Raw genomic sequence first — 18513 nt, forward strand, 5'->3', positions numbered from 1 at the left:
GCAACTTATTTATAATCTATAGCTCTGTGCCAGGTAGTCTGCCAAGGGCTTTCCCTACATCTCTTTCAGTCGTCCTAATGCTCCAGGAACGTAGGCAGCAAGTACACCACCTCCACCTCGGCCCAGAGGAGGCACTCAACAGCTTAAAGATGTTAAGAACCTGGTAAGACTGTAGCAACAGCACAAGAGGCACTTTAAATAAAAGCTTTATTTTAAATTTAAAGAAATACTGAATATAAAACTTTTTTGCAAATTATAATCTATCACTTAAAACAGAATTTAGGAATGAATTCGTAATCAGAAACAATGACATCTGTAGAATACATTCTGATGTTGGCCAGTAGGAAGTTTACTCGAATCCAGCATTTCACGTGTGCTTACCATCAATCATCCCAACACCCAATGATCGCACTGATTTAACTCGATAAGGTCAAGCAAGTCTTCTGTGGAATATCTCAGAGATAACTTCTTCAAATACAAAAATTTATACCAGTAAGGAAATTATAAAAACGTATACAAATTAGACCAAAAGACTTGATTAGAAGGCTGTCTATATAGATAGACGCCTTCACCTTAGAAAGTACAGACATGGCCAAAAAAAACACTTAGCCAAACAGACGCCACTCATTCTCTGAGTCACAGCTACACAGCCAACTGCAGGTTCAGAAAGGTCCTGCTATTATGTATCAACCAAAAACATATACAGTAAAAAAAAAAAGTCTGTGAAGACACACGGGAGTGGAATGTGCTGGCATTAGGGCAGCTTTCAGAGCTGCGCCAGCCGCCACCAGGGCCACGAGCAGCCCACCTCAGAAGGACAGGATGGTCTTGTTGATGATCTCCACCGACTCCTGGATCTCGTCCTCCTTGATCACCAGCGGGGGCGCGAACCTGATGATGTCGCCATGGGTGGGCTTGGCCAGAAGCCCATTGTCCCGGAGCCGCAGGCACACCTTCCAAGCGTCGTAATCTAGAAGAGGCCACACAGAGGCTCACCAAGGACTCGGGTTCAAACACCTCCTCACCATATCATGGCAAGCGCAGCCTGACCCAGTCCCCACGACCTGCTCCAGAAAGGAAGCTCTGAGACACTGCTACACTGGCTGTGTGTGCTGGGATGGAGCCCAGGGCCTTGCACACGCTGGGAAAGCGCGCTCACACGCGTTAAATGCCAGCCCTGCTCTCAAGTCTTAAAAAGGAAACTACTCTTGACTTCTTGGCAAGCGTCTAACTAGGTTTGAATGACAAGTTTAGACATGTGTCCTGGTTTTTGCTGATGGCTCATGAATGAAAGACCAAGCAAAAACACATGTATGAAGGCTGCTGTGTTATCTGCATATACAAATGTTTATGTATATGTACCTACGAATGAGATGTCTTGAGATGGGCTTCATGGGTAAACATTAAATTCACTTTCCTACCTACCCCTCCCCGCCATAGCCTTAAGGGGATTTGATGCACTATTTTAGTGCACCTGCATTTGACTTGACCTGTCACACAAGATCAAGTGTGAAATTTCCCACCTCTAGCATCATGCTGGTGCCCCAAACTTCCAGATTTTGGAGCATTTTGCATTTTAGGTTAGAAATGCTTATTCAGCCTATAACTATATAACAAACAAGTGCAAAAGAACCTGGGTGTGACAAATTAACTGACACAGAATGAGCAACACCCGAAACCCAGCAAACAGCACACACTCCTGAAGCGGATGTGCTCCCTGGACTTACGGACAAGACCACAACATCTCCCAGGTCATCCCAGCAGCGCGTCCCCTGGCTGCACAGGGGGATCATGGGAGAGTGTGCCCTGCCGTGCCCGCCCCCCGCCCTGCAATCAGAGCCCCGTGAGCCAGGCTCCGATTCCTTCGAAAGCTCCCAGGTGACTCTAAAGTGCAGCCAAGGCAGAAATCACAGCCTCGCAAGGAAGTGGTTTCACAAGAAAATCCAGCAAAAAGCCCCTGAGGGTTACAGCCGATGCACTGACACATCAAGTCCTCCGTCAAGCGATGCCAGCATTATTTTATTATCGACATTATCACTGCCAATACTATTATTCCTACTGCTCCCACAACCTCTGCTGCTGTGCAGAGGATTCAGGGAAGGGAGGAAGACAGCAACAAGGAAGCTCTTGAGGACAGTTCTGTTCCGACCCACAGAAAATAACCACCAAGTGCTGCAGAAAAACTAATGTCTCAGAGGAACAAAACATGTCTCATTAGTTAAACAGGAGTGTGTGCTGTGAGTTAAACAGGAGTGTGTGCTGTGAGTTAAACAGGAGTGTGTGCTGTGAGTTAAACACGAGTGTGTGCTGTGAGTTAAACACGAGTGTGTGCTGTTTGCTGGGTTTGGGGTGTTGCTCCAAAAGACTTAAGTCAGCCGGGCATGGTGGCGCATGCTTGTAATCCCCGCGCTTTGGAGGCTGAGACAGGAGGATCGCACAGGTTCGAAGCCAGCCTCAGCTACTTAGTGAGGCTCTCAGCAACTCAGTGAGACCCTGTTTCCAAATATAATATAAAATAGGACTGGGGGTGTAGCCTGGAGGTAGAAAAGCCCCTGGGTTCCATCCTCAGTACCATAAAAAATAAATAAGTAAATAAATAAAAGATTTAGTCAAAGGCCAGTCAACAATTCAGAGAGGACCCTCCCAACACACCCAAATCAAGTATCAAAGGAACTAGTTCTTCCTTTAAAAGAAGAGCCTCAGGTAAAATGTGCCGTCTCCATACCTTTGGTTTCTCTGATTACAATAGCGTTTAATAGCCCTTTTCCTCTTACAGCAGTTACAATATCAGAAGGCAGCTTCATGAGTTCACTTCTCAAGATCGCGCCCATTTTGTCTGCATTTGCAGCAAGGTTTTCTTCTTCCAAAACCTGTGTGTAAAGAAAAAGTGCATCATGTTAAGAAGGCTCTTCGGGTGGCTCCTTGGAGGCCCATGAGCTGCGAGCAAAGGACACATGCGGCCCAATCAAGGCCAGAGGAACAGGGCTCTCACTTGATTCTCAGGGTCTCTGTTACTTGAATCTCTTTTAATTAAACAGACACCACCTCGGAGACTTGCTTCAGTCATAAATCTATTGTCAATCTGGTTTCATGGCAAAATTAGGATTTGTTTAATAAAACTTTTTGTGTGAGGGGAGCGGTTTCTGGTGATGGAACTCAAAGACATTCTACCTCCGAGCTACACCACCCACCCTATTTTATTCTTACTTTGAAACAAGGTCTAAGTTGATAAGAGCCTCACTACTTGCTGAGGCTGTCCTCAAACCTATGCTCCTCGGTCTCAGCCTCCCAAGTACTAGGATTACAAGCATGCACCACCATGCCCACTCTTAATGCAACTTATGATATGCTGTCATTACATGAACACATTTAAACTGCAATCATTTACTTTTCTTCTCTAAAAAGTTCCTCCTCAGAAATTATATAGTTTTGTCTTATATTTAAAGCACTCAAATTCATATGTGTGTATTTATGTGTGTGTGCGTGTTTTGCTGGGAATTGAATCCATAATCTTAGGGTGTTAAGCACGAATTCTACCACTAAATTAGACCTCTAGCCCTCAAAATCCACATTAAAAAAAAAAAAAAAAAAAAAAAAGCCATGCTTGCTAAGCCAAAGGCCTGAGGGCGAGCCACATGAGCATCCTGCCAGGGACAGTCAGGGCCGGGAGCCCTGAGCCCCAGGTGAGTGTGAGCTCAGGAGTCACGGAGAAACCAGGTCAGGAGGCAAGGGACAGAATATACATAACCTTTTTTTTTTTTTGGTTCTGGGGATTGAAACCTAGAGGCATTCTACCTCCAAGCTATATCCTGTCCTTTTTTTTGGTGGTGGTGGTACTGGGGTTCCTGGAAGCCCTTCTACCTCCAGGCTTCACTCCCAGACCTATTTTTTTATACTTTTTCATTTGGACACAAGGTCTCTTACGCCAGCGCGGCTGGCTTTGAACCTGCGCGATCCTCCTGTCTCCACCTCCCTAGCATGGGGATTACAAGCGTGCACCACCACGCCCAGCCCATCCTGTCCTTTTTTAATGTCTGTTTTAAAACAGAGTCCCAGTAGGTTGCTGAAAGTCTTGCTAATTGCTACGTCTGGTCTTGAACCTGTGATCCTCCTGTCTCCGCCTCCCACTTACTAGGATTACAGTCGGGCACCACCATGCCCAGCTAGGTTAGGTAACTTTTCATGAATGCCTTCCTGTTAAAAATCTTTCCTCTGTATTTCATTTTCTCTAGTACTTGGCAATCTTATTAAATGTCTTAGTACGCCATGGCCCAAATTAATAGCCACTCCACGGTCCCGAGAGCAGCAGCTCCTGTCGGGCTGCACCGTCGTCACCTCGAGGGCTGCGATGGCTACTCGGCAGCCGAGCGGGTTGCCGCCGTAGGTCGACCCGTGCTCCCCCGGCTTGATGGTCAGCATTATCTCGTCGTCACACAGCACCGCGGACACCTGCAGACGGCAGAGCCTCACGTCATTTTTCAGGGACATTCTCACTCTTAGCACACCAGGAAGAGAAATACGTGAATCTGGTTTAAAATTTATATAAACCTTCAAAAGACAAGAGTTTATAGCTGCCATTCTGACCACCAGTAATAACAAAAATAATGCACTGACACGTCACACACACACAGTAGGCACACTTCAGTGGGCAGAACCATACAATTTTGGAGCTAAAAGAGAAGTTGTTTCTGCAATGATATAAATTATAATAGTTTCCAATTTCAAGGCAAAATGCTTTGTCTGGCTGATTAGAAAACAAAGTTGAGGATTCTCTTCAGCAAGACGGCTTAGTCTACTTAGCAGAAACACCTACCCTCCAAGCCCTTTAATCCAGGACTATCATGGGCTCTGGTTAGCCCACCCAAAGAACTACAGCAAACAGTAATATTTCCAATCTCTCTGTCATCAGTTGTGGTTTTAAACAATTGGTAATGTCTTGTTTTTTAACACCAGATAACAGGATAGGCACCTGCAGCAGCGTCCTTGAGGTAAAATGCTTCCACCCAATGGAGGATGTCTACGACATCCTCCATTCTCCAGTCTAAACTAACTAAACAGGTCAAGGACCAGAATCCAAAAACACAATAAAACTGCAGAAATTCCCGATGGCCTCTAACGTGCTTGCTTGAAAAACCAACCCTGAAAGGCATCGCTGTCACAACCAGTCATGTCCAAGTGTTTCAGAGGTGTTTTAGGAGAGCAGACAATGGAAAGAAAGAGGCGACATCCAACTGACCGGGTATAAGCCACCAGAAAGGGCCTTCCCGAGGAGCACCAGGTCAGGCCTGACGTTCTCATGGTCGACAGCCAGCCACCTGCCAGTCCTGGCCAATCCTGTCTGTATTTCATCAGCAATAAACAGGACCTATTGGGAGCCAAAACAATAGCACTAGTTGTCATTTTGTCTGCACAGGGCAAATAGATCATTATTTCACATCCCCCTTCCCACAAATGTGTAATCTTGACATGCCCTCCCATCTGTGGAAATTCTCACTGCCCACACAATTTCAAGCACATCCCACGAAACTCCTCCTGCACTGGGCCACGACTTCCCCGGGGGCCCTCGGCACTGCTCTACACAGGCAGTGCCTACACACACGCCGGGGTCTGCAGGACTGCTCTGGATATAGATAACCCTAGGATCAAGTTAACTCAATTCTCCCATAAATGTTTATCAAATATTTTCTATGTGACAGGAACTATCCATGGCAAACAAAACACACTAACATGAGCGCTGAAAGTAAGAGAAAGAGACCCTAACTTTGGGAGCACAGGGAGGCTGCGCAGGGCTTGGAGGGGCAGGAGGGAGGTGGGAGCTCGCCAGAGGCCCTCAGGTCAGCTTGCCACACAGTTAGCTTCCCAAACCCTACGAAGTTCCTAAAGGCTTGGCTATGGCTCCCTCTAGTGGAAAGGGATTTAATCTCGGCCGTGTCCAAAGCTGGCTGGGGGGCCTCTCAGACAGTCAAAGTGGACCACCTGATGCCTGGTGCAGAGCTCTCGCACTCCCACCAGGTAGCCTGGATCCGGAACAACAACGCCAGCTTCACCTTGAATCGGTTCTACCATGAACGCAGCCACATGTGGATCCTGAAGAGCACGCTACAAAAGGAACAGGAGTAGGTTTTAATGTAATAACTCCCTTTCTACCTAGCACATTTGGAAATCTGAAATCAGATACTCATCATCCCCTCCTGTTAATACTGAGCATCCAAATTAAGATTTTTGCACTAACATATTCTACTTTACAAATATAACATTTCTCTCTGACCTTCAATTTCCAGAAGTTCCTCATACTTTAAGTTTAAATTACACTATCCTACATGTTTCTTTTTTCTTTTCTTTAATGCACTGGGAATTGAACCCAAGGGCAGTCTACCTCCTAGCTACACCCCTAGACCAATTTTATTTTTTATTTTGAAACAGAGTCTTGCTAAGTTGTTGAGGGTCTCACTAAGTTGCTGCGGCTGGACTCAAACTTGCAATTGTCCTGTCTCAGCCTCCAAGTACTGAGAGTAGAGGCTACTTTTTAAAATATATAAATGTATTATAAATGAAACCATGTTAAAGCCATTTAAGGTCCCTTTACAACAGTAGCAGAGCGTATTGTTTAATATGCACAAGGCTACACCCAGCACAACAAAAAATGGAAAGAAAAAAAGTTACCCTATTTTGTGTGTGTGGGGGGGGGGGGTACTTGGGGTGGAACCCAGAGGCTTTCTACCTCTGGACTATACTCTCAGATCTATTTTATACTTTATTTGGAAATAGGGTCTCACTAAGTTTCTGAGAGCCTCATATTAAGTAGCTGAGTCTGGCTTTGAACCTGTGCGATCCTCCTGTCTCAGCCTCCCAAGAGCTAGGATTACAAGCGTGCGCCACCATACCCAGCTGTATTTTATAATTTTTAAATGCCAGGTGAAAACTGAAATTTATCTGGTAATTAAGCAGGTCATAACAAGGTTATCAACAAAAAATACAAACCTCAAGTGGTTGGTTGTTTGGGTCCTAAGGATTAGCTCACAGAACTTAGAGTTTTTCTGTGCTGGAAACTAAATGACCATTACTGAGAATAAATCTAAAATTGCAGCCTAACTTACATAAGACAAATTTTCATCAGTCACATACTTTTTGTTTTGTTTTGTTCTACAGTACTGGAGAAGAAGCCCAGGGCCTCACATATGCAAGACAAACACTCTCCCACGGAGGCACACCCTTCAACCTCATAAAGCATTAATTCACATATTCAACAGGAAATAACTAAAAAAGCCCTATGAACTAAGAGCTAAGAGCCATGCCACTGGAGTACCTATGAACTAAGAGCTAAGCGCCACGCCACTGGAGTACCTATGAACTAAGAGCTAAGCGCCACACCACTGGAGTACCTATGAACTAAGAGCTAAGCGCCACGCCACTGGAGTACCTATGAACTAAGAGCTGAGCGCCACGCCACTGGAGTACCTATGAACTAAGAGCTGAGCGCCACGCCACTGGAGTACCTATGAACTAAGAGCTAAGCGTCACGCCACTGGAGTACCTCAAGTGCAGGCAGGTCGTTATATGGGATGATTTCAAAACCTGGCATAAAGGGCCCAAACCCGTCGTAACTGGTCGGGTCTGTGGAGCTGGAGATGGCGGACATCGTTCTGCCCCAGAAGTTTCCAGCTGAAAAGGAGAAACAAGCCAGGATTATTCCCAAGAAACCCACAACTTTAATGAGCATGATCCCCACAGAACACTTTGGGAAGTCTGACTAAGTAATAAAGCAAGTGTTTGCTTTAGAGAGTCTCCAACGAGCTTTCAATTATTAAGACATGACCTGATGTTAAACACCAGGGATCATCTGACAGGGGGACAGCAGCGCGGGCCTGGCCACTGCTGTTCAGGCACTTCTCTACTGAGCTCCACACGGTCACACACAGCCTCTTAGGGCAGAGCCTTCCTTTACTCAGACTCGCCCCAACCCCAGTACCCAGCCCTACCAACTGAGGCCTTCAGTGCGCGTTTTCTGCAGAAGGTGCATTTGGGAGGATGATAGGAAAAAGATTATATCTTCCATAGAGAATTAGCAGTTTCATTTTAAAAACCCAGTGCGACAGGCTAACTGCTCTGCAGAATGCATTTGCCATTTCATTTAGAGAAACTCTTTCCCTTTGCCTCCCTTGAGTCCACAATCCTTTATCATGCCGACTCGCAGACAGCTGCCACTCTTCAGGACCATGTTTTACCCATTAGTAAATGTGACTGGGGCCTAGGAGATTCCAGGCTCTATCCTACGAGCAGAGGACACTGGTGATCGCACTGGCAAGCCCTGCCCACAGCGAGCTGCCTTTCTAGTAGGGGACAAACACCGAAACGCAAACCAGCAAAGCAAATGACCAAGGTAATTTTGCATGGGGTTAAATTCGAGAAGGAAAGAAACAATGTAGATCATGGAGAGGCTGGGTTCACCTGCATCCCCACCACCTCTGCCAGCGGTGACTGATGGCCTCGGTACCAGCTCACTGGATTCTAGCTTCTCCGCATCTTAGCACTACCCATACTCCTCTCCTCCACGGGCATTTCTCACCCAAGAGGAACCCCGTCCGTACACATCCACACAGTGCACTGATGCGGACCGGGCTGGCTGAAGGGAAAGGCACTGAGGCCGCGCACCTCCTGCCCCGCCTCGCCTCAGCTGCCCGGTCCTCTGCGGCTCACCCTGCGGGCAGGAGGGACTTACAGATGGGGACAGTCTTCCGCTGCCTCCACCCGACTCACTAGCTGCTTTCAATACTCGAGTGAAAACATCTTTGCACCCTTTGCTAATATGAAAGAGACTGGACACAGTCTGTAGAATGAAAATCACCAGAAACACCATTTTTGTTTGCAAGAGACAGTTATGTTGTCCTACAACTATGGCACGAGATTTTGAAATGGCAAGTTTTGGAGTTGTATAAAGAGTTCTTCTTTGGAAATACTAATCTGTCACCCCAAATCTCTACTGCCTCCGGCCATCAAGTAAACTCTGGCTTCGAGTATATTATGAAGTTTATATTAACTGCAAATGTTCACAAGGCAAAATACTTATTTTAATGATCACAAGAAAAGTTTTGACTACATATAGTGACAAATCAATATATATCTCTTTTTTTTCCAGTTTTAGAGATTGAACCCAGTGGTCTTCTACCTCCAAGATACACCCCCAGTACTATTCTTTTCTATTTTTTTTTTTTTTCAGTACCAGGGACGGAACTCAGAGTCATTCTACCTCCGAGCTACACCCCCAACCCTACACTTTAGGCTTTTTTATTTTTAAAACAGGGTCTCACTGAGTTGTGAAGGACCTAAGTAGCTGAGGCTGTCTGCAAACCGCAATCCTCCAGTCTCTGACTCCTGAATGCTGGGATTACAAGCGTATGTCACCACGCCGGCCCTATTTTTTGTTTTGAAACAGGTTCTCACTAAGTTGCTTAGAGTCTTGCTAAGTTGCTAAGCTACACCTCCAGCCCTTTTAATTTTTTTAATTTTGAATGTGTCTCATAAAGTTGCTGAGGCTGGCCTCGAACCTATGATCCTCCTGTCTCAGTCTCTCAAGTACTGGGATTACAAGCATGCACCACCATGCCCAGCAGTACATACTTTTTTAAAATTAAAAACAGAGTTTAAAAGTCAGAATCTAGCTAGGTGTGGTGGCACATGCTTGTAATCCCAATACTTGGGAGGTTAAGACAGGAGGATCACAGGTTCAAAGCCAGCCTCAGCAACTTAGCAAGTCTCAGCAACCTAGTGAGACCCTGTTTCCAAACAAGAAATAAAATTGGGCTGTGGGTATAGCTTGGAGGTAGAATGCCTCTGGATTCCATCTCCAGTAACAAAACAATGTCAGTATCTATCATTTGAAAATCATATAAAGATTCCTGAAGTCAGATTATATCATCCCGATTAACCGTTAGTCTTTCTGATCAGAATTCAAGTTATTCCTCTACACCATTCCCAGAAATATAATAGAGTCAACCCCACGCCTGTTTTTCCAATGTCTTCTAGAAGAATAAGGCACAATAGTATGTCCAATATTAAGAATCAAATATGGCATCATACGTAGGATGCTCCCCTCTAATCTGCCCCCATTCCAATACATGACAAAACCTTCTGCCACAGACATCTAGTTAACCAGAAAACTACTATGGGAAAAATCTGGTACTCAGATAAGAAATTAAGTCATGCAATCACTCATCTCAAGGAGGGAGGGACAGGAAGTGAAGGAGGAAAAATGTCATGGATGAAGAAATAACTTAGAAAATTAGCCAAGAAGAGAAAACCTCTCATCAATTTTTATGAAATAACATGTCATGTACCACCAAACACATTAGAAATATTTCATCAGTAAACTGACACAGACGATGCAGGAGGAAATGAGCTTCACATACCTGCAAACACAATCTTGGCCTTGTACTTCTGAATGCCCTTCACCGTGTAGCCCCATCGCCGAGCGAGTTTGCAGGCAGTCTCTCCAGCCTCCACTCCTAGGGGGATGCTCAGATGTAAGTAATGCTTTAAACTACCAGAAAATAAGATTCTTTCCTTGGTATTTTTTTTAAAAAAAGGAAATGTTCTACCTGTGTTCATCGGAAGAACTTTCTGATAGTTGAAAAGCTTAGTGACGTACTCCTCATATTCACCAAGCACATTGTTATAGAAAGCCCGCGACGTGAGGGTCAGCTTGTCCGCCTGGCTCTTCAGGGCATCCACAATCTTTGGGTGACAATGCCCCTGGTTAACGGCGCTGTAAGCACTCAGGAAGTCAAAATATTTTCTGCCTTCTACATCCCATACATAAATACCTAAAGTGTACAGGGAAGGAAACAATTTTAGAAAATGACTACATGAAATAAAGTCCAAGCTTTGATTTACAAGAAATTACCAAAGGTATATTTATCTGACCAGCTTCAAAAAATATATACTTAAGAACAGCATGAAAAGAGCAGGGCGTGGTGGCACAAGCCTATAACCCTAGTACTTGGGAGCATGAGATGGGAGAATCACGGGTTCGAGACCAGGCTCTACAAGTGAGCACGACTTTCAACAACCTAATGAGAGCTTGATTTTAAATAAAAAACAAATAGTTCTATGGGAGTAACTCAGAGGTAAAATGCCCCTGGGTTCAATCCCTGGTACCAACAAGAAGAAAAAAAGGAAGAAAAAAAAAGCATGACAAGGCTGAAGTGATATCTGTGGAGTGATATCTTTACCCAACTTTAATATTTAGGAGCCCAAATTAGGATATAAAAACAGAGAAATTACACATAACAGAAAAATCATGAAAAGCACACTATAACAACCCACAGAACAAGGATTTTTGCAAATCATGTGCCTGACAATGATTCAGTATCCAGAACTCTTGTAATTCAACAACAAAAACTCATTAGAAGTAGGCAGTCAAGCATGGTGGTGCACATTGTAATCCCAGTACTCAGGAGGCTGAGACGAGAGGATCACAGGTTTGAAGCCAGTCTCAGCAACGTAGTGAGGCCCTCTGCACCCTAGCAAGACCCCATTTCAAAATAAAAATAAAATAGGGCTGGGGGTATAGCTTGGAGGTAGAAAGCCTCTCCTTTCAATCCCCAGTAACACACACACACACACACACACACACACACACACACACACACCAGGCAAAAAACTTGGTTATTTCTCCAAATGGCTAACAAACACATAAAAAGATATTCAGCATCACTAGCCATTAGGGAAATGCGATTCAAAACCATTTCATACTCACTAGAACATTTATGATTTTTAAAAAGAGAATCAGGTTTGGTCAAAGACGTGAGAATTTGGAAGTATCATATACTACTAGTAGAATATGAAATGGCGCAGCCTCTATGGAAAAGTTTGGCAGCTCCTCAACAAGCTAAATATACAATTATCATACAACCCAGCAATTTGACTCCTAGCATACCTGGAAGAACTGGAAGACAAGTGTTAAAACAAAAGCCTGCACGGTATTCATAGCAGCCATACTTACATAGCCTAAATGTAGAAACAACCCACAAGTCACCAACTTGTGGGTGATGAATAGTAAACAAAATGTAGTCTGCCTGCACAATCAATTACCAGCCAGCCGTTAAAAAAAAAAAACAAAATTCTGAGCTGAGTGTGGTGGTGCACGCTGGTAATCCCAGCATTTAGGAGGCTTAGACAAGAGGATTGTGGTTCGCAGACAGCCTTCGCTACTTAGTGAAGCCCTTTGCAACTCAACAAGACCCTGTTTTAAAATAAAGAATAAAACTATAGGGCTTGGAGTGTGGCTCAAAGGTAGAATGCCCCTGGGTTCCATTTCTAGTACAGTAAAAAAAAAAAAAAAAAAAAAAATGAAATTCTAAAATATGCTACACAAGCCGAGTGTGGTGGTGCACACTTGTAATCCCAGTGCTTGGGAGGCTGAGCCAAGAGGATCCAGGTTCATGGCCAGCCTCAGCTACTTAGTGAGGCCCTTTGCAACTTAGTGAGACCCTGTTTCAAAATAAAGAATAAAAAATCAGGCTGGGGGTATAGCTCAGTGGGTTCCATCCCCAGCACCACAAATAAAACATGCTACACACGAGAAGAAATCAAACTTGCAAACAGTGGGCTAAGTGAAAGAAGCCAGACACAAATGGCCACAGAGTATAGATTGCATTACACAAAGTACACACAATGGGCAAACCTAGAGACAGAAAAGAGCCTAGTATCGCCATCAGCTGCGGGAAGCAGAAATAGGAGCGAACGCTTCTGGGTATCGGGTTTCCTTTTTTTTTTTTTTGGTACTGGGGGTGGAATCCAGGGGCATTGTACCTCTGAGCTGCACCCCCAGCCATATTTTTTAGTCTTCATTTTGAAACAGGGTCTCACTGAGTTTCAAAGGGCCTCACTAAGTAGCTGAGGCTGTCCTTGAACCAGATCCTCCTGTCTCAGCCTCCCAAATTCTGGGATTATAAGTGTGCGCCACCATGCCTGGCTTGAGTTTCCTTTTGAGTAATGAAAAAGTTCTGGAACTAGACAAAGATGGTGGCTGCAAGACGCATGGGTGTACTGATTTAATATCACAAAACTAAATGCTACATAAAATAGTAAATTGTGCTACATGTATTTTATAGCATTTTTAAGTATTTAATACAGATATTAAGATGCACTGGGGGATTGCTGACACCTGCCTTTTACCATGTACCACACTGCACTACTTGCTTTCATACCTTATCTTCTAAGAGTTGCAGGTGCTCTTGTGCAAAGCCACGGAAGTGGAGGCTCACTCAGCCCTGAGCCTGGGCTGGCACACAGAGAGCAAGGGCTTTACCTACACTCCCTGCTAATGCAGGTAAAGAATATTTTCATAAAACAATGATAGCCAGGCAAGGTGGCATATGCCTGTAATCCCAGTATTAGGAGGCTGAGACAGGAGGATTGCAAGTTCGAGGACAGCCTCAGTAACTCAAAGAGGGTTTCAGCAATCCAGCGAGACCTTATTTCAAAACTAAAAAGGGCTGAGGTGTAGCTCTTACCACACACACATATTTATTTCCAAATATGTAACATATAAATCTAGGACTTCATTTGTTTAAAAGATGCCTGCATTATAGGACTAGTCCCAAATGATACAGGCAATAACAAAACTGTTTAATAATGTGTTTATATGGTCATCTTCTGGCACAAAGCCAAGTAATAAACTTTGGTTTAATTTGTTAAAGCTGTTATCTCAAAATGCAGATTAAATCACCATTTGGCAACTCTAACTGTAATCATTTACTGAGCAATAATCACAGATGCTAAAATTATGAGTAATAGTTCCATGAGTTACAGGGCATTTTCAGAGTTTCAATACAAAATTAAAATGTAACTTTGCAGTGGAGAAGCCTGGCAGCCATCTTAGCAACTGACGGAAGTTCACACCGGCAGCAATGGACAAATGGCCATACCTCCTGCTGTGCCGCTGAACAGGGCACGCCACTGGACACAACAGTACACAAGGGCCTAACTCCAGTGACCATGGCAGTGACCACGGCAGGCACCAGCCCAAACTGAAGCGCATTACAAAAGTACTGGCCAGGATACTTCAAAGGTATCAAGGTCAAGAACTAAATAGAGACTGGAGGTGGGCGCGGTGGTGCAAGCTTGTAATCCCAGTACTTGGGAAGCTGACCCAGGAAGATCGCAGGTTCAAGGACAGCCTCAGCAAGAAGTGAGACTCTCATCAACCTAGGGAGACCCTGTTTCAAAATAAAAATGAAATAGGACTAGGGGTATAGCTAGGAGGTAGAATGCTCCTGGGTTCAATACCCAATACCACACACACACACACACACACACACACACACACACACACACACAAAGACAACTACATCTGACAATGGGATGTGCCCATGATCTGGAGTTTTCTTTTGCTATAAAGGGCAACGAATGAAATCTCGATCAGTGCATACACTAATAACAGCGCTCCATTGGCGCTCATTTCCTGGTTTTGATAATTACACATGCTTATAAAATCCTGTGTTTTAGGAAAGGCACACTAAGTACTTAGGGATGAAGAGGTACCATGTCTGCAACTTCTTTTTTAACAGCTTAGAAAAAATATACAGTATGTAAGTGTGGAGAGAAGAGAAAGAACATTACAAAATAAATGTTAAAATGTCAAAACAGGAAATCTTGGTGAAGAGTTAAGGGAAATTTTTGGTATTACTGTTGTCCTCTATGTCTAAAATTATCCCAGGAAAGACATGGTGGTACACACTTGTAATCCCAGTACTTGGGAGGCTGAGACAGGAGGATCGCAGGTCCAAGACCAGCCTCAGTAACTTAGTGAGGCCCTCTGCAACTTAGTGAGACTCTATTTCAAAATTTTAAAAAAGGGTTATGGATATAGCTCAGAGGTAGAATGACCCTGGGGTCAAGTCCCAGTAACACAAAAAAATAAATAAAATTATGCCAAAATAAAAGCTAAAAGAAAAAAACGACAGCAGCATTAAAGCACTCTCCATATTTCTCCTGCATTCTCTCTGGGTGAGGGCCAGCACGGTGGAGGCTAGCTGACCATCCGCATGGACCCACAGTACCTGCCAAGCAACGCTAGGCCCTTAGCAAAGGCTGACTGAGCCCTATCTGCAACACAGGCTTTCAGTGCAGCTGGGGAAATGGCAAGAAAACATGAAATCAATTCATTTTTATAAAGTTTCAAGGAAAGTGGATTAACTCAAAACATACCTTTTCCTTTCTCCAGGGCCACAGGTAAAGGGTGGTAATTGTGTGCACCATATTTTAATTCCCGTTCAAAAATGTAATCGGAGGACGGAGGGCCTTGGACTGTCTTTTTAGTTGCAACGGACGTGGCAAAAGCCAGGGAGGAATGCACTCCACGGCGAAGCGTAGCAACGGCCTGCAAACGTGCTAGCTTGGAAAACATTGTGTCTTCAAGTAGGAAATCCACAGACCTGTCCAAAGAGAAGCCTAAGTCAGAACTTTTCAAGGGTCAATGTATATCTGTTCACCAAGTATTTGCAGAGTGCCTACCACGGTCAGCGATACTGCCAAGGTGCCCGGCACCGGGCAGGCAGAGACCAACCCAAGAAGGATGCAGGACAGGAGATGTGGGCAGGAGGCAGGACTGAGAAGTTTTTTTTTTTTTGTTTGTTTTTTTTTTTTTTTTTTTTGCGGTACTGGGGATGGAACGCAGGGGCATTCTACCTTTGAGCTACAGCCCCAGCCCTATTTTTTACTCTTATTTTGAAACAGGGTCTCACTAAGTTGCAAAGGGCCTTGCTAACTACCGGAAACTGTCTTCAACCCATGATCCTCCTTTTTCAGCCTCCCAAATGCTGGGATTACAAGAATGCAACACCAGGCCCAGCTAGGTCTTTTTTTTTTGGAGGCTGGTATTACAGGCCAGGAATCCTCCCACTTCAGCCAAGACTACAGGCCTGCCACCACCCCTTGCTGTCTTCTACCTTGCATTTTGACTCTACCCTTCTTTGTGGGGAGTGAAGCAATTCAGGAATTTGGTTTCTACAAAGATAACAAGCATCAACCTAAAGGAAAAAAGAATAGATGTGAAAAGGAAAACATAACTTTGGAGAGCTGGGATAAACTTAATACTATGATAAGAACTTTGTTACAAAAGTCCATCACTTAGTCACAAATATCTAAAACTTCTGTAGGACAATTTTTTTTTAAATTGGTGCACTGTATTCATACATCATAATGGGATAAAAAAAATATTTTTGTAAACATACATGCACACATCGCCCAATTAGTCCCTACCTGATCCCCACCCCGTTCCCTCCCCATCCCTCCTTCCCATGCTTGGCTTAGTGGTTGACATCTAGTATTACAGCAATTTATCCAAAATTAACAATGATAATCTCACATAACAGTTTCATTTGTCTGATACCAAGCTTTTGATGACTTAAAGGTAACATTTCAATATTTCTCTTTGCTTTTTTTCTTACCAGAGAATATTTTTTTCTTTTTTTTTTTTTTTTTTTGGTGAAACTATCATACATTTATTTATTTATTTTTCAGAAAAAAATCTATTCTAGTGTGGAATATGGACTCTAGATACCCAAAAAAAAATCTCAAAAAAGAACAAAGCTAGAAGATGTCTATTTTCTGATTTCAAACCATATAAAGCTACAATAATTGAAACAGTGTAGTACTGTCATAGAGGCAGATATATAAACCATTGGAGTTAAATAAAAGCCTAGAGATAAAATTCTTCCATATATTGTCAAGGTTTTTTTGACAAGGTTTCCACGAACATTTGGTGGAGGAAATAATAATCTTTTAACTAAATATTGTTGAAAAATAATAATTACATGAAAAAGAATGAAATTGGAGCCTTACCTAACACCATATACAAATATTAACTCAAAATAGATAAAAGACCTAATATAAATCTTAAGACTATAAACTTTTAGAAGAAAATCTGGGTCATTAAACCTCACAACATTGAAATTGGCAGTGATTTCTTGGATATGATTTCAATGGCACAGGCAACAGAAGGGTAAACAAACTCCCTAAAAATTAAAAAAATATTGTATATCCAAAGACAATGTAAACAGAGTTAAAAGTTACTGATAGAATGGGATAAAATATTTCCAAATGCTATATCTGAAGGTATATTAATGTTCCAACTAGAAATCCTAAAAATTAGCAACAATAAAAGCAAATAATACAATTTAGAGATAGGTAAAAGACTAACATAAATAATGAATCTCCACAGATAACCAATCTTAGTTGTCTGTTGGATGGAAAATCTTGTTTCTCTGGTTCTGGTGTGTGTTACCTATTTCTTCTTTGTAGTTAATCTCTTTGAGTATTTTCTCTAATGCTGGTTTTGAAGACATAAATTCCTTCAGTTTCTGTTTGTCATGGAAGCTTCTTATTTCCCCATCTAATTTGATAGAAAGTTTTGCTGGGTAGGAAATTTTTGGCTGGAAGTTGTTTTCTTTCAGAGTTTGGAATATGTTACTCCAAGCCCTTCTGGCTTTCATGACTTGGTTTGGGAAGTCTGGAGTGATTCTAATTGGTTTGCCTCTGAATGTCAGTTGGCCATTTGTTTTTGTTGCCTTTAAGATTCTCTGCTTGGCTTCCACATTGGTCATTTTGACAATTATGTGGCGTGGGGATCCTCTTCTCCGATCCTGTCTAAAGGGGGTTCTATAGGTTTCCTGGACCTTTGTATCAACCTCTTGCTCTATGTTTGGAAAATTTTCTGCTATTACTTCCTTGAAGAGATTGTTGATCCCTTTGGTTTCACTTTCTTTTCCTTCCTCTATTCCAATTATTCTTAGGTTAGCTCTCTTAAAATGGGCCCATATTTCTTCAATGTCAGATTCCTGCTGTCGGATTTTTTTTTCTAATTTAGAAAGTATGCGTTCATTTTTGGAGTGATCATCTTCTAAGAGCGAGACTATTCTCCATGTGGTCTAATTAGTTGTTTGTACTTTGAATTGAGGACTTTACTTCATTAATTGCATCCTTTATCTCTTTTTGGCTCTCTCTGAATTCTATTTGAAACACCTCTATTATTTCTACAGTTATTTTCCTAATTTGATCTTCTAGAAATCTCTGAATTTCTGTTTTATCGGGTTCTGATGTTGTGGGGTTGTGGGCATTCATTGCTCCATTGTTATTCCTCTTTCCCATGATTTCGGGAGTTTGTGCCTTCTCTGGGTTCTTCCCTTGGGTCACTAAGACTTCACTTAAGGTGCTCTGGATCTCAAGTCTGTGGTATCTCAGACCCCACTACTCCTTTACTGGGTTGTATCGCAGAGTCTCATACCCTGAGAGTCAATCGAGGCTGCTTTAGACCATGGGGGGTGCCAGGTTGGGCATTCTCCTATGGTGCGATATCTCTGCCACCGCCACTCCTGCACTGGGTCAAGTCCCTGGGAGTACAGTACTGGGATTTCTTCTCTAGGGGCCGCAATTTGACTCACTGTTGTTTAGTGCGCCGATGGAGCTGTAGTGGACTTGGTGAATTTGCTGCTGCTACCGCCAGTGACAATA

At 43.2% G+C, this 18513-nt stretch overlaps 1 protein-coding gene across 2 annotated transcripts; it reads right to left on the minus strand.

Annotated features, from left to right (window-relative positions):
- Positions 1–809: 809 nt before the first annotated feature.
- Positions 810–15434, minus strand: OAT (ornithine aminotransferase; the record flags this gene model as incomplete). 2 transcript variants are annotated; one of them, XM_080694975.1, is made up of 9 exons in its annotated part: positions 15211–15434; positions 10596–10820; positions 10407–10502; positions 7535–7662; positions 5977–6099; positions 5237–5365; positions 4336–4449; positions 2726–2870; positions 810–970 (listed from the first exon to the last, which is right to left on the minus strand). In XM_080694975.1, the coding sequence occupies exons 1-9, from the start codon at positions 15407–15409 to the stop codon at positions 810–812; spliced, it is 1320 nt and encodes a 439-aa protein (XP_080551101.1). In that variant the 5' UTR covers positions 15410–15434. The 2 variants fall into 2 exon arrangements, with proteins under 2 accessions (XP_080551101.1, XP_080551102.1); XM_080694976.1 differs by lacking the exons at positions 10407–10502; positions 10596–10820.
- Positions 15435–18513: the final 3079 nt, after the last annotated feature.

Source organism: Muscardinus avellanarius (assembly GCF_963383645.1).
Source record: "Muscardinus avellanarius genome assembly, chromosome: 4".
NCBI lineage: Eukaryota > Metazoa > Chordata > Mammalia > Rodentia > Gliridae > Muscardinus > Muscardinus avellanarius.